The sequence below is a fragment of the Pollicipes pollicipes genome, unplaced genomic scaffold (assembly GCF_011947565.3).
Source record: "Pollicipes pollicipes isolate AB1234 unplaced genomic scaffold, Ppol_2.1 Scaffold_4219;HRSCAF=4965_pilon_pilon_pilon, whole genome shotgun sequence".
NCBI lineage: Eukaryota > Metazoa > Arthropoda > Thecostraca > Pollicipedomorpha > Pollicipedidae > Pollicipes > Pollicipes pollicipes.
The window spans coordinates 15,237,971-15,256,058 of NW_023596448.1; the positions used below are offsets into that span (position 1 = coordinate 15,237,971).

At 54.2% G+C, this 18,088-nt stretch overlaps 1 protein-coding gene across 1 annotated transcript; it reads left to right on the forward strand.

Moving 5' to 3' along the window:
• The first annotated feature begins 1,869 nt into the window (after window positions 1-1,869).
• LOC119094923 (protein Tob1) lies at window positions 1,870-16,912 on the forward strand. The gene is made up of 3 exons (XM_037217833.1): window positions 1,870-1,973; window positions 15,780-16,669; window positions 16,850-16,912. The coding sequence occupies exons 2-3, from the start codon at window positions 15,914-15,916 to the stop codon at window positions 16,910-16,912; spliced, it is 819 nt and encodes a 272-aa protein (XP_037073728.1). The 5' UTR covers window positions 1,870-1,973; window positions 15,780-15,913.
• The last annotated feature ends 1,176 nt before the right edge of the window (window positions 16,913-18,088 follow it).

Consider the following 18,088-nt stretch of genomic DNA (forward strand, 5'->3'; position numbering starts at 1 on the left):
TAATTGAAGGCTCACACCTGGCTGTTGACAGCCGTGTCATAGCGATCCACGCTTTTCGCGTAGTGTTGCGACACCTCTGCCCCGCGCTATCAGGCTATCAATGGCGTGTACAGCAACTGGAGCGCATTGTAATTCAGCTCATCGCCTGGTACGACCTTAACCCAGGGAAAGTGGGACGGCGACCGTGGCCGTCCTCACCACGACGCGCCGAATCTGTGCAAACACTGGCGAGCCAAAGCTGACGGCAGCCGCGTGCAGCAGGCGGTGACGGGCGACCTTGTCAAGGTCGCGCTCAGCTGACAGGTGCGGCAGGGCGACAGATGTGGCGCAGCCGCGACACCGGCTGCAGACGGACACGGGGCGACGAGCGCCGCAAACAACAGCCAAACAGCCGCCGCCGCTGACCTAGTGGGCCTGCCGCGTGAATTTGGCACTGATGCGGGTGCATTGCATCAGCACAGAATGAATGCGTGCGAAGGCAGGGCTAGGGCGTGCTATGTGCATTATTTGCTATTCCCGCGCCGTCTGCATTGCCCTCGGATCCCGATCTGAGGCATGGATTTGGAGACCACGGCGAATGTGATATCCACCCGAGGTTATCTGCACGGGGATCAATGATGGCCGAGTGGTTAGTGTGTCAAAATCGGTTAATGTAGGTTCGCCTGGCTCTGGCTGCTGGTTGGCACTGTGCTTGTTGTTACGGGCGGATTGAGTGGGGATCACCCTCCTCGGTGTTCGCCGCTGCAGCTGGTGGATGTCCAGCCCCTGCCTCGCCGGCCGAGGGACAGGGCTTTCCTCTCCCGGCCGCCGCGGTGCTCCAGATAAACAGACTGAGCGCTGGCCGAGCCGAGCAGGACGTGAGCACAGTCAGGGCACCCTCCCTCCTCGCCGACATCCCCAGTCACACTGGAACTTCCCGCACGTACTGGTACGGCGCGGAGAGGAGCGGGCTGCCGGGCCAATCACGCTTCACATCGGTACTACTATTATCAGCAGTAATACAGGTAATTATAAATAGTACAAATAAATATGCAGATGCTATTCAGCCTATGCAAGTGCGCACTTCAAGTGTAGTCCACACGTTGAATCGGAGTTTGCGCATGGCCGCCGTTCGTTGCCACACGTTGCTGGTGAGCTCGGCTCCTCATTCAATGCTGCAAAACAGGCTGCAGCCAGCCAGCTGCCTCCTTTCCACATATTTCTATCCCTCCGTTAGGTGAAGATGCACAGCGCTTCAAAGTGACAGGGAATTGCGACTGAGGCTACATATAGATTGCACACGCATCAGAGGGAATGGTGGAAAATCAAGGGCTGGCGAGATATGCATCGTGGGAATGTATAGCTAAATGCAGGGCAAGATATCGGGAGAGATAGAGAAAGGGAGAAAGTGCGAGAGAGAGTTAGAGAGAGGGAGAAAGGGAGAATGAGGATGAATGATGGAAATTTAATTGGAGAGGACCAAACAATTGTAAGCAGAAAACGATATGCCCTGATTGCCCCTTTTAACCGACCTTCGCGCTGGCTAAGACCACGCCTCCTCCCCCTCCCGCAGACACATATTCAGGGAGAAGAAGCTGGCTAAGACCACGCCTCCTCCCCCTCCCGCGGACACATATTCAGGGAGACGAAGCTGGCTAAGACCACGCCTCCTCCCCCTCCCGCGGACACATATTCAGGGAGACGAAGCTCGGCCGGAAATAAGGGGGTGGGGAGGGGGGCACCGACACAAAGGGGGAGGCAGTGCGGCGGCGCGGCGGACGATTTTTTGCCGCCGTCGGTGGATCGAGCGCGCGCCGGTGGCCGACGACCGGCCGAGGTCGCAGCAGTCGGCCGGCGCGACCCGCCCGACCCAGTGGCGCTGCACGGCCGGCACCAGCGGCGCAGAGGCGCACCGACACCGGCCGGCCAGAGGCGAGACGAGCCGCCGCGACACACCTCTGTCGCAGGCCGAGGCCGACACCGACCGGCCAGAGGTGAGACGAGCCCGCCGCGACACACCTCCGTCGCGTGCCGAGTGCCAGTTCATGTGTCACGTTAGTGGAACGTGCTCAAAAGGATGAAAGGCGTTACGCAGCGGTCGCGGCTGCACAGGTTCGTCCTCATGTTTTTCTTTCGAGGTCTGCTTGCTGTCCATAGGATCCCGATACAGCGTTCACCACCGCCGATCATGGGATCACAGGAGCTGTAAAGCTCAGGCAGTCGGGGTCCCGCCCAGCCTCCGTTGGTCGGGGTGGGGTGTACTGCTGACCTCGTGACGCCCCGGGCAGCTGGAGCGACCGCAGCTCTGTCGAGGCTCGCCTGTCGTGCCGTCCTCGCGAACACCGCCGTCGGCCGTGACACCAACACGCGGGTCGTATTAACGGGCGCAGACAGGTAGGACCGAGAAACGCGCTGGTGTTCCGCGCATCGGTCAATCCAAGCAACGAACAAAAATTTCAGAAAAATCAAGCAGATAAGTTCCCCTCAGTGCAGGCTGCCAGCGTTTTATTTGTAGTCAAGAATCATTTTGTCCGTCTTTGATAATTTGATAATTCTGGCTACGGCCTCAGCCTGGATGCCCCCTCCCGCTCCCTGGATTCGGCCTTGGCGTCGGAGCCTGCTGACGCTATTCTGTCACCATATGGTGTCATTCCGCAGCGAATCAGATATCCGCCGTAGCGAGTCAGGACGTGTTCAGTGCTGGTGGACGTGCGCAACAGCTTCGTACAAATCAGTGTCGGGTGGAAACAGAGCTCGGGTGCTCAGCACAGTAGCGGTGCAAGTGCTTGATGCGCACGTGCAGAATGGAGAAATCTATGCGCGGACGTCAGATATTGCGCTAAGCAATATGCTTCTAACAACAAGATATTGACCTGGGTCATCTTAGGTCGTTTGCATACACTGACCTTTGAGAAAATCATCGAAGATGTATGATGCGTTTCCTGTTATCAATAAATTCGAAATAAGCACCAGAAACTCTCCCACTCAGCAAACTCTAGAGTAATCAAACAGGTTAGTTTTAGCCTCGGTCCGACCTTTATACCTGCCCCTAAATCAATGGAATGTATTCATCCAATTGTTGTTTTGCCTGAGAAGCAACCTAGGGATGTATGGCTTCGTCTAATACTCCGTTGTTGCACCACATTAAACGATTCGCTACAAACTGTCTTCGCTGAATCTATGGCCTGAATTTAACCTGGCCTAGGTCAACGACCTGGCAAGGTACGTCTAAACTTTTAATATCATACGTCTGCTATTCAATTATCTACAGTCGCGCAAAATTTGGCACGGCTACGCCTTGCTGTTCGGAAAACCATTCTAGAATAACCTTTGGGTGGTCAAATTGACCTATACCCAAGGGCGCAACAACAACGAACGATATTTATGATATTACGGCTTTGCTGTGAGGATGGTGTGCAAAAAATGCGTCCACATAACAGCGGCAGACATGCGAAACCCGCGCACAATAATATCGGCCGCTATCACACACAAAACACAAAGCACATCAACATGGCAGAATGCAGCAGAATGCACTATAACAATAGCATGGGATATGGCCGTGGATGCAGTGGAAGTTTTGCCCATGCAATAATTCCTCCGATGCGGGCTTGCTCGTAAAACCTAGCACTGTAATGCTAGTGCGTGAGAGGAATTGTTCGAACGCAGTGAGTACATTGCCACGTGGGGAATTCAGGTGTCTCTGGACGAAGATATAGAGGACGACCACCCCTTAAATAGCCTTTCGTTACGCTGGCATAGTTACATATTTGAAAGGAGACAGCTAAAGCTATCCCTGCTTCAGAGCCCTCTACAAAAATGGATTCCTTTGTGAAGATTGATTCTGGATTCTTGGAAACTCATTTGACACTGATTAGGCAGATCTTGCCGTGTAGGAGGATGTTGGATTCAGGATTCACGACTCGGATCCCTGTATCTACCTCTGAATTCCTTGAATACGTGACACAAGCACAGCAATGACCCCAAAAATTGGCCGGGCGCTGACCCACCCGACTCAGGTGGTGGGCCCTGGATCATCACAGGAGTGCTCACACGGAAAATTATCGTCTTCGTTCCTTTGGCGCAATGCTGGCACCACGTGCGTCTCCTTTATCCCCGCAACCCGACGATGCGGCAGCGCAGGTGCAGAACTGGCTCCAACGGCTTTTAGCGCAAGTGGTGGCACGCCCTGATTCATTGAGTCATGCACACGCCGATAGATTTACGACACTGACTTTTCCCTCACTCTTCGTCCGTTTCCAAACATACGCCGCGTTGTCATGGACCGCAATGTTTGCCATTCGATCCATATAATTAGCAGTAATGGGTACTGCGGTACTCACTGTCCTCCTATGATGCCCCCTGCGGGCTAATGTGACCTCTGCGCTCCATCAAAGGATGCACTCGCCGTTCGTCGCATTTCATTACAAACACATATGCACGTGGATAAGCCATTCATCATAGCATCTCAATTGGCCGCTCTCCATGATTTGGTAGTCAACATAAGTGAAGATGCCTATGGAGTGGCACGCGTGAATCTGCAGTGTTTGAACCTTACATGAAGTGGGCTTGGCTCGTCAGCGAAATTACGTTGTCGGCTGGAATGGGACTGTGTAACGGGGATGGTCCACGACTTACGTTCAGCCGTGTATATCACATTTCCAGGCTACAGAATGCCGCCGCGCATCGATTGTTCTTTGAGCATCATAAGATGTATACAGGTGGCTCCACCAGTCGGAGCACATGTGGCTGCACACGGCATGAAAGGCTAGAGAGCAGGCGATGGCTTGATCAATGCATGATCAGCACTTACGCGTCTGTGACGTTTGTCAAAAACGCCTTCGTTTTTAGCGTCTGTATACAAAACGATAACAAACACGTCACCATCTAATGCATGTTTGTCATGCGTGTGGCGCGTCAGGTTAAGACGAAGCTAAGAATGGTGTATGACAGTCATCCATGAGCCCCCCCCCCCCCCCCGTGTCGGGTGCTCCAGTTCTCCAACGGCACCAGTCCTCCTGGCGAACGTCTTGTCCAGAGCGGAGGGGAGTCAGGGGAGCAGTCAGCCCCGCCCAATTCTGCCGTCGCGACCACTTCAGACCAATGCTGCCGTGTATTTCCCAGGCTGCTGGGAGCGCCGGTCTTGTTTCGCCTCGGGCTGGATTATGGATCGGGTTCCCAGTCGGTCGAAGAGCACCGGTCTGGTCTGATCGTAGGAGGCCTTTAACTCTGCTCTGAAAACGCGATCCGGTCTGGATGAGGATGAATTGCTGTTGAAATCGCTTTTCAGCATCAACGGAAGGCTGAGGTATACAGCGGTTGATTATGCGGAGGATGTTGAGTGATCAGACGCACGGACAATTCCTGAGTTGGTTATTGAAAAAACGTGCTTTGGGCCTTCTTGTCAGGCTGGCATGCTGTCGGGCAGATGTTCCCTGCTTGTTTAGGGGAGTTTAATTGACGACCCTGATATTGCCACATAAGCTTTGCGTCCAAAGCGCAGTGCTCCATGCTCTGCGTCCCTCGGACAGGAATGTAGTGTTTCTGCGCGACACAGGTGCCCGCGAACAGTACCCGCGCCAGGGTGCAGATGCATATGCGTGTACCAGAGTGGAGGCGGCATGGCTTGGTGGAGATCGGAGTCGGTTTTGTTGCCTGGTTTCCTTAAAAGAGCCAGGGTTTTAAGCAAGCAGGAAGCGGGGAAAATCTCAGGTTCAGGCTTTTCCCTGGCAATTTTTTTTGACCGACTAACGCACAGGAGGCGGCAGCAACTGGAGAAGCATTGCGATGAGCCAGCTTGTCTTTCTTGCGCAGAAACACTGCACTCCTGTTCGAAGAACGCAGAACACCAGAGCCAGAGCTGGAGCCAGAGTAGTTCTGTCAGCTCACGCAAGTAATAATGTTTACACTGATACAAACACCGCACAAAGCACTGGCTTACATCGATCGATTCTTGTGGCACTGTGCTGGGCGGCGCAATAATTGTGGTCTCGGCTGTGCCGTCTGTAGTGGAGAGGGGGGGGGGGGGGGGGCGGCATGTAAGGCCTCTCTGAAGCTTAGGGCGAGGCGGCCCGTAATTCGTTTGGATCCGCTATTTTTTGCTTCTTGAACATACTGGAGGCATTGAGTTTAAAGGAATAACAATTTACAGACCTCCTTATAGGCATCTATGTCTTGCGATCGAACTTAAAGGAGAGTCTGTAGCTTTTGGGTAGGATTCGTTTTTTTCCACAGACTTGGGCCCTCAGCTTCAGCATTGTCCTGCGCCTATGACAGCCCCGACAATCTTTCTGTCAGTACTGCCGCAGCACGCATGCATACAGCGGGCCATCCCGGTTTATCGGGCTGGGAGAATACAGGACTGCTCCGCTGCCCTGGGGCGAGATTGTGTCCTCATGGTGGATTGCTGCAATTAAGTACTTAATTAAACGCCGGCCGTGCCGCGAGCCGACCACCGCGGGCTGCACTGCGTCAATCCTAACCATCGCGATGCTTCTCCAGTTGCTGCCGCCTCCTGTGCGTTAGCCGGTTGAAAAAAAAACTTTCCAGAGGGAGGCATGAAGGACCTGAGATTTTCCCCTTCCTGCTTGCCTACCTACCACGCGCATTATAGCCAGATGCACCACCGAGGCGTTATGTTCCAATACATTCAATGAGTTTCACGGCACCAGTAAAGTCGTGCGTTGCCAGTCCTGGCACCGCTTCCCTGTCAACGAAGATGATGAGGCCGGTGCTGAGGCCGACGCACAGAAAAGCTTAAAGCGACATGGGAGCCGAAGTCATTTGCATTTTCTCTTCTCCCTACCGGTGGTCTACATTTCTGTCATGCGCATCACGTGACCTCTGGCCCCCACGGCAAGCGGAACGTGGCCAGTGTCGCGCACAGGGGACGGTACCGGCGGCCCTGGCTTTGAAACATGGAATGGTGGCGCAGCCGACTGTGGCTTTGGGCGACCGACGCCAGCAGCTGGCGGACGGAGGGTTCGCTTGCGGGGGAAGTCAGGGGCACCGCACTCTGTGGTGGGCGTGGATATATTCATCTGTGAACTATGCGAGTTGTGGTGCGCTGTCGCCTGTTGTGTCTCGCTTCTCGCCATTCCAGACAAAACAGCTCCGAAGCTCAAGGTCATTGCCATCGCCATTGAGTCTTTGCGACGTACTCAGCAACTGTGGCAATATAGTGCCACCTTTCTCTCACACTGGCTGGAGGAGCGCGCACCGCGAGGAATCGAGCCCCGTACCTTTGGTCTTCCTAACGCGCAAGCCAATGTCTTGAGATATACTGTTCCGCAATGCTCTGACGTATGACGGTACCGACACTGGGAGTGCGAGCACAGCCGGGGGCTGCCCGCGTTCATTGTCCTGCTGGGTACTGCAGTCGGTTGACCTTCCCCTGGCAGTAACAATCAGATGCGTATAAAAAAGTCAACCACGCTTGGCGGCACTCCCTCACTTTAACAACCGGCTTAAAGGCAGTGCTCCACATTTGTATGATGTTTTTGCTGAGATATCCATTTTCCAGATCTTTCAGTGCAGTCCACAACCATGCCCTTTTTAATGCTTAAAATCCTCTAGCTTCTGATATTGTCACCCGTGAGCTTGTGCAGGCTGTTACATGCAGGCCATTTCAAGTTCGCTCAAATGTCCGTGACGCAATGGGAACGTCACGCAAATATCGCGACCGCAATGGCCAGGTAGTGCTCGAGGGCGAGGCAGCTATACTAAAAAACTTGATACCAATGCACAACACACGCGTACAATGTAATTTCAACAAAACAAAGCTGGTAAGCCTGTACGACAACGTACAATATGGTGCGAAACGAGCGGGGCGGCTCAAAAACACTCAGCCTAGTGCGTTTCATTAACGAGCCCCCTGACCGGTTATTCACAACAACGTGTGTTACCACGAGTGTGCTCATTTATTCCAACCTTCACAAATCATGGGCTTCCCAGTGCCAAGGTGACTATTTTGTGCATGTGGAGGACACGTGACAGGCCAGAAGCGACGCAGCAAAGGATGTGAGGCTGGCAGTGTCGGATAAGGAGCGCAGACTTCGGGTTGACTCGGTCAGTAGCTCGCCCGTCGAACTGCGCCAGGCATGACGTCACGGCACAACTGGCGGCGCCGCAGCTGCGCCGCCTGCCGCACGTGTGCCAGGCATAATGTGGCGCAGGCGGCGGCGGGTGTGCAGCCGCCCAGCCGCCGGACGGCAGAAGGCGTGGCGCCCGGGCCGCCGAAGCACACCCCAGCAAGCGTCCATCCCAGTTAGCACACGAACAGCTGGGCACACTGTCATCAGTCTGGTCACTGCGGTGGCTTCTGGAAACGCTCTAGGAGGCTCTCTCTCCTCTCTCTCTCTCTCTCTCTCTCTCTCTCTCTCTCTCTCTCTCTCTCTCTCTCTCTCTCTCTCTCTCTCTCTCTCTCTCTCTCTCTCTCTCTCTCTCTCTCTCTCTCTCTCTCTCTCTCTCTCTCTCTCTCTCTCTCTCTCTCTCTCTTTCCTACACCCCTGCTCTATTCCTCTCTTGTCTCACCCTGTTTCGTTCTTCCACGCCTTTTAAAGTTTTTCCGTTTCTGTCTTTTCCTTTCTCTGGTTTTGTCCGCTCTGATTTCGTTCTTTCATGTAGTTTCTTTCCGTTCCCGCATATATTTTGCCTTTCATTAACCGTCCTCCGTCATTGAAAGCCTCGTGCAATTAGACAGGTGAATAAATACTTGGGAATGCTGGTTATCACTGGCCGGCCGATGCTGCCAATTGGACTAATCCAATATTACCTGTTTTATGTTGGAAATTCAATCAGAACTCGGAAGAAATTCCTTAATCCCTCGAGCCCTTTAGATATAGAAGGCAAAACTCTGCGTGCAGCTTTCTGCCCGAAAGTTGTCGCATCCCAAGCGGGTGTCGAATTTCCAGGATGAAAATGCTCGCCCCACTCACTTTCTAGCCACGTGCGATGCATCGCACAATGGCCCCAAGCCACGCCACCCAGGCACTCGGCCATCGTCGGAGGTCATTCGAGGGTGGCTGCCAGCAGCGTTTCCGGCCATTTTACGTGCATCGGGTGGTCAGCTGACAGAGGTCGGGTCCAAGCGAGGCGGTGTGCCGGCCAAACACCGCGTTCTATTCTGTGACGTCACATGTGGCAGTGTACATCCGGCTTCTTGGACGATAGCGCCTGGCCGGTGGCGGTCCGGGCCGTAGCCGGGCCGCCGGGCCCGCATTATTTCTAATACCGTATTAGACGTCCTGCACGCTGTTCTGTACGCATACATGTCGGGTAGTTAACATTTTTCAGTTGGCTCTAACCTTAGATTATGTATCTCACTGTCAGGACTTCCAAAATGATTCCTGTATCGGTGGCTGCTGTCGGCGCCCGCCGCGCAAGACATTTTCTTTAGCATTTCTGCCATGGGGCTGAGAGCTGCTTATGTTAGAAGAAACCCGTAAACCCTGAATGAACTGCCAGTGTGCCATGTGCTGGGCTGCCATGTGCATCTTAAGGTGAGCTCTGTTAAACCCATCAACTATACAACAGCTTATGTCAGTGCCTTGCCGACTATTTTATCATGAAGGACAATGGATGCTTTGCATTTACCCAGGAAAACTATCCAGCTTGATGTCCCCGTCGAACATCCGTAACATACCAGATTAACTGAGGTAAAGTTTATGGTAGCTCCTGCTGCCTCGACCGTCATATATTCACTTATTCATGACTGGCAGGTGTCCAGCGCACTGGACCGGGCATGGGCATGGGCAACACAGCCTGATGTAATGGGCCAATGCAACGATGGGTTCAACGACCCTTGCATGGACATGTAAAGGTCAACGAACCCCGCTGTCGCCACCCGACACCCGGCCAACACGGGTGTCAGCTGGGCCACCAGGGATCCCAGGAGAAACACGCTTTTGGGGCCCGAGCATATAAAAAATCAGTCGCGTCGCATGAAAGCAAGGCGAACAAAAAAAGGTCAAAGGAGGCCGTTTGATCAGTCAGAGAGCTTTTTGACCTCAGGGGGGGGGGGGGGCGACAGGCGGAGTCTTTGCCTCACTCCGATGCCAGTACGATAGTTTCCTTGGTTGCCACTGCATTCGGCGCTTTTTTTGTGTGGTGGGCAAAAACCAGTCCCCCCATGTTGTTGGCTGTCCATCCTAGGAGACTGCCCGTGTTGCTGGCTGCCTTCCTAGGAGAATGTTCGTGTTGTTGTCTGTCCTCCTAGGAGAATGTCCGTGCTGTTGTCTGCTCTCCTAGGAGAATGTTCGTGTTGTTGTCTGTCCCCCTAGGAGAATGTCCGTGCTGTTGTCTGCTCTCCTAGGGGAATGCCCGTGCTGTTGTCTGCTCTCCTAGGAGAGTGCCCGTGCTGTTGTCTGCTCTCCTAGGAGAGTGCCCGTGCTGTTGTCTGCTCTCCTAGGAGAATGCCCGTGCTGTTGTCTGCTCTCCTCGGAGAATGCCCGTGCTGTTGTCTGCTCTCCTAGGAGAATGCCCGTGTCGTTGGCTGCTCTTCTCGGAGAATGCATGTGCTGTTGGCTGCTCTTCTCGGAGAATGCCCGTGTCGTTGGCTGCTCTCCTCGGAGAATGCATGTGTCGTTGGTTGCTCTCCTCGGAGAATGCCCGTGTCGTTGGCTGCTCTCCTCGGAGAATGCCCGTGTCGTTGGCTGCTCTCCTCGGAGAATGCATGTGTCGTTGGCTACTCTCCTCAGAGATTGATGATGAGATGCAAACGACGTTTTGTGATTCAACGATAGGAAAAGCACATTGCTAAAAACACCACAAAACAACGTGTTGGCGGAACAACAGCCGCAGGGACGGCAGCTGGCAAGTGGCTGCTGTTTTAAGCGCTGTCACTAGAGTCAGTGCCACGCCACGATTTCGTTTCAAATTCGCGTTCGGGGCATAATTCTTGGCGGCTGTCAAAATGTCGCCATTGCAGGCTGCTCCCCCCTCATGCGCTTCTGTTGATGTTATCGGGATGACAGTGATGCGCTTCTGTTGATGTTATCGGGATGACAGTAATAGGAGGCCGCGGGAAGGGCCCGGGGGAGCATAGTGCCCAGGAAGATATATGGAAACGTCATACCAACCGCACGCGTGCGCATCATCTTGTGGAGCGGGGAGACCAGTCGGCTGTTTTGCTTCATCGCGTGCTGGCGACGATGCTGTGTCATTATGGCTCTGCAGTCATCATGTTAGTTTGCTTTCTGAGCCTCCAACCGACATCCAGCCAATGCTTTTAAGCCATGTATTGACGGACGCTGGAACTCATTGCGAGCTGTAGATATGTGGTGGAAGGAATGGGTTTTTTTAAAAAAAATTAATGGTATGTTAAACGGAAATACCAAAGAGCTCATACTGGAATGACTTACTCAAACACGTACGAGCATCTCAGCACGTCAGCGCATAGCATTCCACGGCGTTCTTTACCATTCATTCCATTTCGCTTGCGTCGTACCCACTCAGCTCATCAGCTCACTCAGCTCACCCAACCAGACCGATCAACAGAGTGTTGCATTCTTAACTGTTCTTCGTGATAAAGCTGCTGCTGATTAATTTTCGCAGCACTAGAGGGGTAAATACTGTGTCTTGCCAATCTTAGAGGCCACCCTCTGGCTTGCTAAGCCTGGTCGATTCTCTTAAATCTTTCTTAACACGCTAACGACCTTTGGCTTTCGTTTGCCCGCTATAAATTTGTAGAAATGTCAAGGGGTTTTTATTGTATTGCTTTTCTAATCGATTAAGTTTTAAGTGGTGATCTTTGCTTACTTCTCAGTCCATTTCAGGGAGACCTTATCTACCTACCTGAACATTTTATTGGACTGAGATTCTTGATCATAGCCTACAAAAAATCAGCACGCAGAGCCGGAAAATATCAAACCTTTTCATCTATCCAAAAACGCTCCAGTCTGCTCCTCCGTGATGATTATCAACGATGCGATCCATGAATTGCTCATTCTTTTTAGTTTCGTCCAACAAATACAAATCAAACTTCCTGTAATGAAGGCAGGTTAAATCACAGATGTTTCTGGGAGAGACAGACGGCACTGTCCAATACCTGGACCTAGACGTACTGGGCCGTCGGGGAAGGCCCTTAGCGCGGTGAAGGTCCTTATCACCAAGACCACGGTCGTCCGGGAATGCCGACTTCTGGTGCAGCGCTATCCCATGTCTGGTGGCTATCAGCCGGGACTCCTCGCTCTGTCGAGCTCCAAATCGACCGGGGCTCCTCGCTACGTCGGACCGCCGCCTCGCTCCGTCGGGCCGCCACCGGCCGGGGCTCCTCGCTCCGTCGGGCCGCCACCGGCCGGGGCTCCTCGCTCCGTCGGGCCACCACCGGCCGGGGCTCCTCGCTCCGTCGGACCGCCGCTGGCCGGGCACCTCGCTCCGACGAAGCCGACGTGGCGCGGACCGATCGATGCCAGCCATCGACGAGCGTCGCGTCCTTGCCGACGCGACCGTGAATTAGTCGGCCTTGCCTGTCCTCGACGAGTCATGCCTCCTGCCGGGCGAAGAGTTGCGTGACAGTAGGTAACACCGCGAAGACAGCCACGAGTGACATTTGGATCTTCAGATGACTTGCTCTTCAGTTGCGCGGCGTGGTTTGCTTTGCGAATGTGAAGCGGTTGTGTTTGGAACCACATTTTGACATTCGCAGCTCTTGTAAGCGAAACGTATCAGAGGAGATAGATGTCGCCGTGGACTCATGCATCAAAGCTGGAAGTGGGACGATGAGATGGGCTGTGGCTTCGACAGCTCTTCAACTCTTCATGCTCTGATTGCTCTTCCTTTGTCATATCTGATTTGATGTTGGGTATTGTACATGTGTCAACCAATTCAGGAAGAAATAGAGACGGCCGCGGTCTGCTCTCCTACACGAATACCGGAGAAGCCTTGCAACAAAGCTGATCTTGTTGACATCCAACCGTGCTGAAAGTTGGCAGCCCGTGCCACGAGTGTTTGCAAGTCGCCAGAACACGAACTTGTTGACATCCAGCCGTGCTGAAAGTTGGCAGCCCGTGCCACGAGTGTTTGCAAGTCGCCAGAACAACCCGTGCCACGAGTGTTTGCAAGTCGCCAGAACACGAACCGCTGTTAGTAAAACCAGCCATTTCAGAGCCTGCATCCTGTTGTCGCTGAGCTCAGTCATGTAAGCACCAAATTTCTACCAAATAGAGCACATTTTAGCACAAAGGAAACGCCATTACCGGCAAGCCGAAGAGCGGGCCATTAACACTGCAGTTACACGCGTAGCTGTTGAAACACTCGTCAGATCATCATGCAAGAAATACGGTCTTCCATCGCAGTTTGTAACGCTAGTGCACAGGCCATGAATGACCAGAATTCGATCCATTCAAGAAGCACAACCAACTGCGGTTTCCTGAACCGTCCCGAACTGACAGATCCGGTAAAAGCCGTGCTCGTGGCCCTCTGGTCAGAGCGCGGCAGGCGGGTAGGATCTGTGTCTCCTGACTGCGCCCATCAGACCGTGGCGGTGGACGGTCAACAGGCGATCACCAGAAGAGGTGCGCTGAGACAGCGGCCAATGCATTGAGACATTGCGGGGCTCACATAGATCGAACCCATCCCGAAAAACGCACTTTGAACTATTAGGGTTGTGAGGCCAGAGTTTTCGCAAAAAGCTATGCATAGCAAGGATTTTCATCCTGAAGTCATCTTAGCAAATTGTTTTTACATGTATATCTCTGGCAACGGTCGTGGTCCACAATTCAAGCCGATTCACTGGCAAGCACCGAAATCCAATCACCAGAAAAAAAGGGTCTCTTGTCTCTCCTGACCCCTGGTGACTTCCGGCCGTTTCTTACGCCGTGTCTGCCACCGCACGGCCCTCCGGCCGGGCCGGATCTGCGGCCTCCTCCCGCTGGCGCGCCGCGCTGCCGCCAGAGCGAGGCGGTGTCCTCTGCCCCCGGCCGGGCCTGAGCGGACGCCCATAATCTAGTTGCGCCAGACGTGATGGGAATGCGCGCTGCTCCAATCGTGGGTCAGTCAGGATCAGAGCCGGGCTGCCACGCCAGCTGGATGACGATGGGAAGTGGGTCAAGATAGCGCTGACAGGTCCCTCCTCCACCTCGTCAGCCGTCTCTCTCTCTCTCTCTCTCTCTCTCTCTCTCTCTCTCTCTCTCTCTCTCTCTCTCTCTCTCTCTCTCTCTCTCTCTCTCTCTCTCTCTCTCTCTCTCTCTCCTCTCTCTCTCCTCTCTCTCTCTCTCTCTCTCTCCTCTCTCTCTCTCTCTCTCTCTCTCTCTCTCTCTCTCTCTCTCTCTCTCTCTCTCTCTCTCTCTCTCTCTCTCTCTCTCTCTCTCTCTCTCTCTTTTAATGTAGCTACAGTCATCCCAGACTAATGGCAACATGATGTGAAAAGTGTTTACGAAATGGCAGTAAAGCTGACAGACCAATCATCCTTCAATGCAAAAATGTTGAAACTTTGGCAGTTGTAACGGACGTTGTTTCGACCGCTTCCTTGCATGCTGTGCCACACCATCCATGCGCACATACAGACCTTTTATTTGAGCTGTGTTTAGTCGTAAAGAATAAAGTCGAGTCCATCGCGATAGGATGTATCTGCCGGACATGACTCAGGGATGCACCCCTGCCGCTCATAAATGTTCCAGTCTCAAGCCCAATGGATATCTTTGCCAACTGTGGCGTAGCGTATTATAACGTAAAACGGCAATTTATGCCACTTTTATGTTGTACCGTGCGAGAAAGTAGGGCGGAAAGGGGGCTTTTGCTTTAGTTCATGGCTGTAAATCATTGATGAATACCAATTGGTTCAAACCACAGATTGAATGTCCCTGTGCATCTAACCACACAAATATCAACAATGGTGGAGAATGCTGGCAAACATGAGAGTAGCAATAAATCCAAAAGGCGCATTGCTCAAACACAAGACCTTGAATTTTGTAATGTTGAAAACGTTTGCAAAGCCACTGTCCCAACTACCACAGCGCACTTCCCATCCCTAAAAAACAAAATAGTGGAAGTTTTCTCATTTTAGGATGTGGTTGCGAATTCCAACACACACCCGGGACACAGGCTGACGACACTGCCAAGGCTTGTGAACTGTCGAGCCGTACCTCTGGCCCTTGACCTCTGACCTTAGACCTCTGCCTCATGCCCTTCTCAAGGTAAATATTGTTGTCTAAGCTTTCCCTCACGGTCGGCGACGCGTTTGCAAACAATCAGTTCCGGTTCTGACTGGGCGGCGAGGAACAGAACTACAGAATTACTCCAGTTGCGGAGATGAGAAGCACGGGAATGGTCATGGCTGACATTGCTTTGTATTGGTTTAGCTTCGCATGTTTCGTGGCTTGACTGTTTCTGTTCAGACATGCTCTTTTGCCTTTTATCTTTTGCCCCTTCTATTCAACCTCTTTTACAGAATTTTGGACTGCTCACGTCATAGTGTACTGAACCCGTTTTAATTTTTCGAATTTGTTTCTTATCATGGCTTGCTAGTCAGCATAATAAAATTCTGGGCATCAGTGCTGTACAAAAATATGTGTACTACATCGTCCGTCAGGAGAGAGAGATTTTCGAGACGGTCACTGTCATGGGGTGACAACCTCTTCACAGCATCATATCCATAAAAATTGGGACCGATCATTGGCCATATACAAGTGAACTGCCACCGTTAGCTATAAGGCCACACAGGGTCGTGTTGCCCGGACACGCGCACGGCACGGCCCCGTGCTTCACACGGCGTCGGCAGGTCACCCTGCAAGTGCTGACTCCCACGCAGCGCGGAGCGGGCGCTGCGGAGTTCCACCGTCGTGACTCGCTTCCGACTGTTGCAGATCGGAGGATTGATTTCTGAGGGCAACCCGACCCGACCTACGACGTCACTGGAGCTCGCCTGATCGCTCCGGGGATCCCATCTGCGACGTCGCGTAAAACTCGTCTGGAAGCCCACGTGCAGCCAGCTGACGCCATGCAGTTGGAGATCCAGGTGGCACTCAACTTCGTCATCTCCTTCATGTACAACAAGCTGCCGCGGCGACGCGTCAACATCTTCGCCGAGGAGCTGGAGAGGGCGCTGCGCTTCAAGTTCCAGAGCCACTGGTACCCGGACCGGCCGTTCAAGGGCTCCGCCTACCGCTGCCTGAAGACGGGCGACCCTCTCGATCCCGTGCTGGACGCGGCGGCGCGCGAGAGCGGCCTGGCTCTGGCCGAGATCCGCCAGAACCTGCCGGAGGACCTCTGCGTCTGGATCGACCCGGGCGAGGTCAGCTACCGCGCCGGCGAGAAAGGCGCCGTCAAACTCCTGTACTCGGAGCCGGCCGCCGAGCGCGTCAGCGAGGACCGCTGCGACCACGAGGTCACCTCCACCTTCAACCCGGAGGCGCAAAGCTTCCGGCCCATCGAGGCGCTGGCGGCGTCGCTGGGCTCGCTGGGCGTCGCCTCGCCGCCGGCCGGCAGCCCGTTCGGGCCGCCGGCGGCGCCGCGAGCGTCAGCCACGCCGCCGTTCCGCACCGCCAGCCCGGCGACCGGGTTCGCAGCGCACCGGCCGCGCGCGCCCGTCACGTTCACCACGGCGGCGTTCGCGCAGACCAAGTTCGGCAGCACCAAGCTGAAGAGCAGCGGCAAGCGCGGCAGCCGGATGAGCCCCACGGAGTTCAGCAACTACATCAAGCAGCGCGCGCTGCTGCAGCAGCCGCCGGCACTCTTCGCGCCTTTCGCGCAGCTGGCGCGGCCGCTGTCGCCGGCGCCGCCGCCCGAGGCGCTCGCCGCGTTCGCCGCGCCGGCAGCGGCGTTCGGCGGCGCGTTCGATGCGCCGCCGCCGCCGCCGCCACCGCCGCCGCCGCCACCACCAGGACCGGACCTGCTGCTGCCGCCTCTGCCGCCGGCCGCCGCCCTGACGCCGGAGCTGCTGGAGAGCCTGACTTACGCCTCCAACCCGCACCTGCGGCACCTGCTGGTGGCTAACTAGCCGGGCCGCAGGTAGCCGGCCTGCGCTGTGCCGCCAGACGGCTCCACTGGTAACCAGCTGGCTTTGCAACCGGCCAGCCCGCTCTGCTGGCCGCCAGCTAGTATTGCTGTTCATCTGCTGACTCTGTAAGTCACCAGCCAGGTCCATTGGTCGCCAGATACGCCGCCGAGTGGCATCTGTCCGCGGTTTCGGGGCCTGGCCTGTCAATGGTCAGACCGTCTGACTGTTTGCCCGTTAGACTGTCGGACTGTCAGACTGTGGCCACCTGCTGGCTCTGCTGGCCGGCCAGCCGCGGCTCTATCGGGGCTCTACTGACAGCGGCCCGGCGCGGCGCCGCCGCCGTCCGGCGCTGCTTCGCCCGTAACTGTGATCGTTCACTCTGGTAGTGAGTAGCAGGTGACGTGTTGTGATATGCGGTGGTTGTGTGGCTGCGGTGGTTGTGTCCCTCTACCCGCTCCAGCTTGGCCCGTTTCTGCTGATTCGGTCGAAGCCCGGTGTCATCAGCGACGGATGAACCGAGACAGGGGTTTTGGGCTTTATCTGAGAAGTAGCACACATTGCGTGACTTCTTATCATACCTCTTTTAGGATACTGTGCACTCTCTGAACGCGTTTTCAACTATCGCTGAAGTCAAGTCGCGGCTGCGCGTCTGAAGTACATGTAGCACTAGCAATCTGCGCAACTACCGTGCATTCTCCTGACTGGTGAAGCATCAGAGTAATCGTTAAAGCATCACTTTATTTACCGGCATCCTGTCACATCCTTCACGCTGCGGTATGACGTTATTTTTAGATTTTTTACTCGCTCGAGGAATCGTGACTTTAAGCAATGTTTGATGTAGATACGCGCCTTTTTACAAAATGGCCAATGGGTGTTGACAAGCTGATTGAATAAGTTTGCTGGCACTGTGGTGGGAAGTCAAAGGCAGCCAACGTCCCGCTGATATTTCTTTGCAACTTTTCGGTGTGCAAGGAGAGAACTGGATTTCGGATTGCATATACCGGGTTTAATATGGTTACATTGAACTCCAGATGAAGCACGAAATCGATACGTCACATGAGTTTATCTGGCAATGCTGTGCAAAGGTCGATAAATAACTGCTGCAAGGCCTTAAGAAAGCAATCGCATTACCGTTGGCAAACTACATCCGCTTCATTTTCTAGCGGCCTAGCAGCT

Excerpts from the sequence above, each read along its gene's own strand:
- LOC119094923 (XM_037217833.1), top strand. The coding sequence starts at position 15,914 with ATGCAGTTGGAGATCCAGGTGGCACTCAACTTCGTCATCTCCTTCATG. Across the intron at positions 16,670-16,849 it reads TCGCGCCTTTCGCGCAGCTG|CTGCTGGAGAGCCTGACTTA; the intron begins GCGCGGCCGCTG and ends CTGACGCCGGAG.